The sequence below is a fragment of the Rhinoderma darwinii genome, chromosome 11, assembly GCF_050947455.1.
Source record: "Rhinoderma darwinii isolate aRhiDar2 chromosome 11, aRhiDar2.hap1, whole genome shotgun sequence".
In the NCBI taxonomy this organism is placed as follows: Eukaryota; Metazoa; Chordata; class Amphibia; order Anura; family Rhinodermatidae; genus Rhinoderma; species Rhinoderma darwinii.
Genome location: NC_134697.1, coordinates 46,701,432 through 46,707,851, shown reverse-complemented (window position 1 = coordinate 46,707,851; position 6,420 = coordinate 46,701,432). Strand labels below are relative to the sequence as shown.

Sequence of the window (6,420 nt, the reverse complement as noted above, 5' to 3'; positions counted from 1 at the left end):
GGAAATTGTTGTGGACATCAATTTATACAGAATATGTGCATTTCCTAAACTATCAAGTTCTGATTGTGCTCATAGGTCATATCATCAATAAATTATATTAGGTTAGGTTGTCAATAAACGCTGTCAAAATTGTCCCTAGAGACAGGTGATTGGCTCTAAATTGGCTTCAAATGGAGTTACCTTCTTCTGGACCCTTAGCGGGCCCATTGCTAAACAAATACAGTATGTTTGGTCCTTTAACTGTAAGTTTTTAGCAAATCGATATAAACACCATATATATATAACTTTTTAAACTTTTGTTGTGCATACCCAGATATACGTATTTGTCTTATCATGTTGTTTAAAGATTAGACATTGATGTAATTGTAATAGTATATACTGTATTATGCAATGTCCATTAATGCTAGCGTGAACTTCCTCTCTCTTTCCTTTTTAGATTGTGAATTGGCTGCACCCTAACATTCCAGGAAAATGGGAAAGAAGAAGACTTTCAGTAACCTGGAAGTGGCCCTTATTGTGCTTACAGTGTTACTATTCTGCATTTCCATAGGTTTTATAACAATGTTATTCATCCTGGAGAACACACTGAAGAGAGATAGTAAGTTCAACCATTGTAATCACTCTATGCAATGCCCGGTGTGTGCTGCGTACCACTTCTAAAGGGAAGAAATGGAGGGAGAGTGCAGGCTCTGTCTCCTAGGCTCCCAAATTCAGTAGGCAAAGTCCCCAGTCATTGTAACAGGAATCACACTGAAAGTTTCCTGTAATGAATACTGGAGCCTAGGAGACAAAGTCTATGTTTCTACACTTTATAAATTTTGATCAACATGGACACTGAGCAGTACAGGTATGCCCTGCCTTAAATCAGTTTATCACTGTACCAGGAGGTACACTTCCATCTGTGATGCTTTCCCTCTAGTTGGCGGTCACCAAGAGCAAAGAGCCAGACTTGCCCGGTAGGCAAGCAATGATTCCTTTTTCAAAATGTTTTTTCCATCTGTTGAATGTTCATAGTGACCACTAATACGCCTTTTTACGTCGGTCACCAATGGGCTTTAGGCTAGGCTGACGCCTTTTCACGTCAGCCTAGTCTAAGTCCTGCACGGGTCTCCCGTGCAGGCTGGTGCCGGGGCTCTGCTGTCTGATGACAGCTGAGCTCCTGCTCCAACGCCCGCGATCGAAGTTTACTTCGATCGCGGCCGTTTAACCCGTTAAATGCCGCCGTCAATAGCGACCGCGGCATTTAACTTTGTTTACAGAGGGAGTGCGCTCCCTCTGTCACCCATCGGCGGCCCGCGAATGCAATCGCGGGTCTCCGATGGGGTGTCATGGCAGCCGGGGGCCTGATAAAAGCCCCCAGGTCTGCCCTGGACATATGCCTGTTAGGACGCGCCGGAGGCTCGTCCTAACAGATTGCCTGTCAGATTTACACTGACAGGCAATAATGCTCTGGTATACGAAGTATACCAGAGCATTATAGCAGCGATCGGAACATCGCACAGTAAAGTCCCCTAGTGGGACTAATAAAATAAGTCATCAAAGTGAAATAAAGATTATTAATAAAAAGTACAGTAAAAAAAATAAATAAAACCATTTTTTTCCATAAAAAGTGGTTTTATTTAGTAAAAGTGTAAAAAAATAAAAAAAGTACACATATGTGGTATCGCCGCGACCGTAATGACTCCATTAATAAAGTTAATATGTAATTTAAACCGCAAAGTGAAGACCGTAAAAAAAAAACGCAAAAAAACATGGCGAAATTGCAATTTTTTTCCATTGCCCCCCAAAAAAGTCATAATAAAAATGAATCAATAAGTCCCATGCACCCCAAAACAGTACCATTCGAAACTACGTCTTGTCCCTCAAAAAACAAGCCCAAAAAATCACTACATTGATGTAAAAATAAAAAAATTACGGCTCTTGGAAAGCGACGATGCAAAAACAAATAATTTTAGTTCAAAAGTGTTTTGATTGTGCAAAAGTCGTAAAACATAAAAAAACCTCTACATATGTGGTATCGCCGTAATCGTACCGACCCATAGAATAAAGGTAACATGTTATTTACGTCGCATAGTGAACGGCGTCAATTTAAAAACGCATAGAACAATGGCGGAATTTCAGTTTTTTTTATAATCCCCCCCAAAAAAGTTAATAAAAGTTAATATAAAAATTATATGTACCCAAAAATGGTGCTATTAAAAAGCACAACTAATCCCGCAAAAAACAAGTCCTCATACAGCTATGTAGACGAAAAAATAAAAAAGTTATAGCTCTTTGAATGCGACTATAGAAAAACAAATAAAATAGCTTGGTCATTAGGGCCTTAAATGGGCTGGTCACTAAGGGGTTAATACATGTTACGATATTATGCATTTATTTTGCTTTCAAGCTTAGTTTTACATATTATTTTAACATATAGTACATAGGTGGCCTTACAACATTTTCACCTGTTATGTTTTCCTTCTGTCCCCTACTTGTTGCTAACATACATTCGATAGGTATGAAAGAAGTAGGGGACAGATGGGGGAGAGTATGAGTACAGGATCAGACTACACAGGTTTTATCTGTTGTCTGTTACCATGGAGACACATAGGTTTGCATAGGAGCTGTAGACACAAGACCATAGGAAATTTTTATTGAAGACTAATTAGAAAGTCGCTCCATTTTTCATTTAATTTCGATGGTGGACATAGCTTTTAAAGTACTTTCTTTTTGCAATATTACAAATATATTCTTGATAATTTTATCTTACAGGTTCAACAACATCAACAACAACAACAACAACAACAATATCATCACCACCGCAGATGACTACCATACCTTCTAAAACAACAACAACAACTGATGCTTATCCTCATGCCTATCTCATTGGAGCAGGAAGAGCAGATTGCACTGGTCTACTGGCAGAAATTCCACTGGTATAGGACTTGTTTGTCACAGTATAATTCTATGTTTATATTGTTTATAAAATTTAAAATGGTACCCGATTTACTATTACATGTTTCTGGCAGGATGACAGTAATGGACCACGGTGGGTAATATGGGTTTATCTACTCGGTCATTTGAGAGTCTCTTTACTCAGAGACCAGCAGAGTTCTCAGGAAATCAATATCACTTACTCAGTGGTTATGTATAATGTAGGGTCACAATGGTGTCCTGACATGTTCTGTTTTCCTGACATATACTTAGTCATTTTCATTTTGCTTATGTCTTCTCAGATGGGCTATGCTAGCAGTGATCAAAAGGCTGAAGGACTACACACACGACAATACAGTCGAGCCTTTATTGTAGCAGAACCGGATAATTCCAAAAGAGTGGTGTTCGTGAGCGCTGACATAGGAATGGTTTCACAAAGGGTCAGATTAGAGGTATGTATAGTAACTAAACCAAGCATTTTTTTTAAATTATGTGACATATTTATGGTTGTCCATAGAGAAGCATAAGCCTCATAAGGAAGTTTGAAGAATCCATAGTTATTTCACAATAGATCAAACTGGCCGATTTGTGATGAAAATTGAATATTGAATAAGAAATAAAATTATTTCACGCATTAAATGTTGTTGTGTCATACCGAAAATTACTGTAAACTACTAGTGACAGCCGCCATAAAGGGCAACACTAGAAGAACACTATGAAGAAGAATCCATGAACGAATACATACCTTGGCAGGGAGCATGGAGTCCAGGGCAAGATACAATCCGGTATCAAGTGATGTGGGAGGTATATACTCTTCAACATCTGAATTAGGTACACACTCCCTCTGCCATAATACATATTAAAACATTTTTCAAGGATTTTTTTATCGGCTTCGAAGTCCCTAAGAATAATCCACAGAAGTCCTTATAATAGTGTGCCTGCCACAGATACCCCATAGCAATGCCCCAGCCTTGTGCTTACCTATGGCGCCAACTGAAACAGAAACTGTGCTTCAATGTCAGCTTTTATTGAAAGGATTGCATGAAATCCTGAATCATCAAACATGTTTTATTATTTTTTAAGGTCATGGAGAAACTGAAAAACAAGTATGGAGACCTCTACAGACAGGACAATGTTATATTAAGTGGGACACATACACATTCAGGACCTGCTGGATATTTTCAGTACACAATTTTTCGGTTGACAAGCGGAGGATTTATCCGGGAGGCGACTGATGCCATCGTAAATGGTATTGTCAAGGTACAGTCAACAATATTCTAATCTTGTGCTATAATGTTTGGCAAAAACACATTACAAATGCTATACATAGATTATCCAGTCGATTTGAGCTATTTGTCTGAATGTATTTTGTCATCTTGAATCTAGAGCATTGACATAGCACATGCAGGCATTAAAAGAGGACGTGTCTTTGTGAACAGAGGTGTTCTCGATAGCAGCCATATCAACAGAAGCCCTACCTCCTATCTCAGGAACCCGGAATCAGAGAGAGCCAGGTAATGGATTCATAGTATAATCAATATGTGGAATCCACTATTGTTATACTGCAAGTGGCATTTGGCGGAACATCCATTGTTTATCCATATCCACTGTTCATGCAGTAATGGGTTAAAATAAATTTGCAGAGTCCTGATTTATGAAATTTAATTTTGGACCTTGTTATACAGTAAGTTGATGAGATAGTTTGACCCAGAGATAAAGACGTACTTAAGAAATGGTGCTAACAAATCTACATATACAACATATGTCCCTTCTTCTTCTCACATTCCCATTGGTTTTAGCTAAAGCTGTCTTGATAATGTTGCACAATGGCATGGCTTATTGGGATGGCCTCATCATGGATGGGGTATGACACAATCTAGGGGTGTAAATACTTTTATGGTTGAGAGAAATTGAAATAATATCAGAGGTAGAAGATACACATACGATTACAATTCGTACCCAGATCTCAACATTGTAATAATTGCCAGGATGAATGTGCCAGAGAAGTGGACATTTATTAAAATAATGAAATATTGCAATTCACTTGAAAAAAAATTCTTTGTATTGGATGGCAAGGAACTGGCAGAACTTTTATATGTGTTGTCGATGTGGGTGAGGTGTTGAACCTTAAGTTAAGCAAGTTTTAGTTATTGACCGAGTATTTTCATACTGTATCTAAATGCCCAACTTCGAGAAAAAAATCTTTAAGATGAACCAGTTGTATGACACAGGAATGCTGAGAGCTTTTAAAAGAGAGAAGCTCAATCAACTGGTAAATTAACTTTCACTGGCAAATAGAAAAACCACTCAGAAGTAATTGCATAAGTGAGAAATATGGTTTGTGAACTGTACGATAAGGGCCCATAACATCCATCTGCTGGCGCTGTGCTCTGATCTGTAATTTCGGCTTTGGATTTTTTTTGCATTGGCCATAGTAAATGTCACTAACAGAATACATAATGATAATATTGACCTTGTCATACTGCATGTCGCACGCCTGCAACAACAGTGAGGACAGCGTGAGACGGTGACACTAAACCTTTAGGTAAATGCAACCTGGTATATGGTATTAATAACAGACATATCTTTATCTCACGTCTTCTGCTTTCTGGATTTCATGGAACATTTAAAACACATATGTGTGAATGATATTAGATGTCTTTGGCTTTTTCTACCAATGACATTGATGGCACTGCCCAGGCACTGAGTCGTAAAGTGCAACAGAGCCCCATTCTAGAAAATGGGGCTATGTTGGAGTGTCTACAGAGCAGCAGGTCAGGAGTGACATTGTACCAAAGGGGCCCATCAATCCCAACAGTCATACACCAACATCAGACATCGGTGGCATATCTAACCTATATACGGTACCAACATTGTTATTGGTGGGAAACCACTGTAGGGTTTAGTGGCCCTTTAGTTGCTATGGAATTGTGTATACAGCACTTAATATACAGTACTCTTATTCCATGTATTATTCTATTTGAAGCAGAGTGAAGCCAGAGACATGCTGTACATTGTTGTTGAGCTGGGGTTATACTCTGAATAATAAGTTGATCGTGTATTTGCTGCACACAGATACCCATCTAACACAGACAAAGATATGGTGATAATGAAGATGGTGGACATGGATGGTGAGGATGTGGGACTTGTCAGGTAATCACAGAGAAGATGTAATCTGTAATGCTATTATATGGATTTAAGAAGTTTGCAAAATAAGTTATTATTTACAGTATTTAGTGGTAGTTACCCAGGTTTGTTATTTCATTATCTATCTATCTATCTATCTATCTATCTATCTATCTATCTATCTATCTATCTATCTATCTATCTATCTATCTATCTATCTATCTATCTATCTATCTATCTATCTATCTCTCTCATATCTATCTATCTATCTATCTATCTATCTATCTATCTATCTATCTATCTATCTATCTATCTATCTATCTATCTATCTATCTATCTATCTATCTATCTATCTCTCTCATATCTATCTATCTATCT

At 38.0% G+C, this 6,420-nt stretch overlaps 1 protein-coding gene across 1 annotated transcript in view; it reads left to right on the top strand.

Moving 5' to 3' along the window:
* The first annotated feature begins 455 nt into the window (after positions 1-455).
* Positions 456-6,420, top strand: part of ASAH2 (N-acylsphingosine amidohydrolase 2) — a 47,109-nt gene continuing 41,144 nt past the window's right edge. Inside the window, exons 1-6 of the mRNA XM_075842651.1 lie at positions 456-598; positions 2,755-2,918; positions 3,219-3,368; positions 4,000-4,176; positions 4,303-4,430; positions 5,992-6,069. Coding sequence (XP_075698766.1) covers positions 472-598; positions 2,755-2,918; positions 3,219-3,368; positions 4,000-4,176; positions 4,303-4,430; positions 5,992-6,069 — 824 coding nt within the window. The 5' untranslated portion in view covers positions 456-471. The remainder of the gene's footprint in view (positions 599-2,754; positions 2,919-3,218; positions 3,369-3,999; positions 4,177-4,302; positions 4,431-5,991; positions 6,070-6,420) is intronic.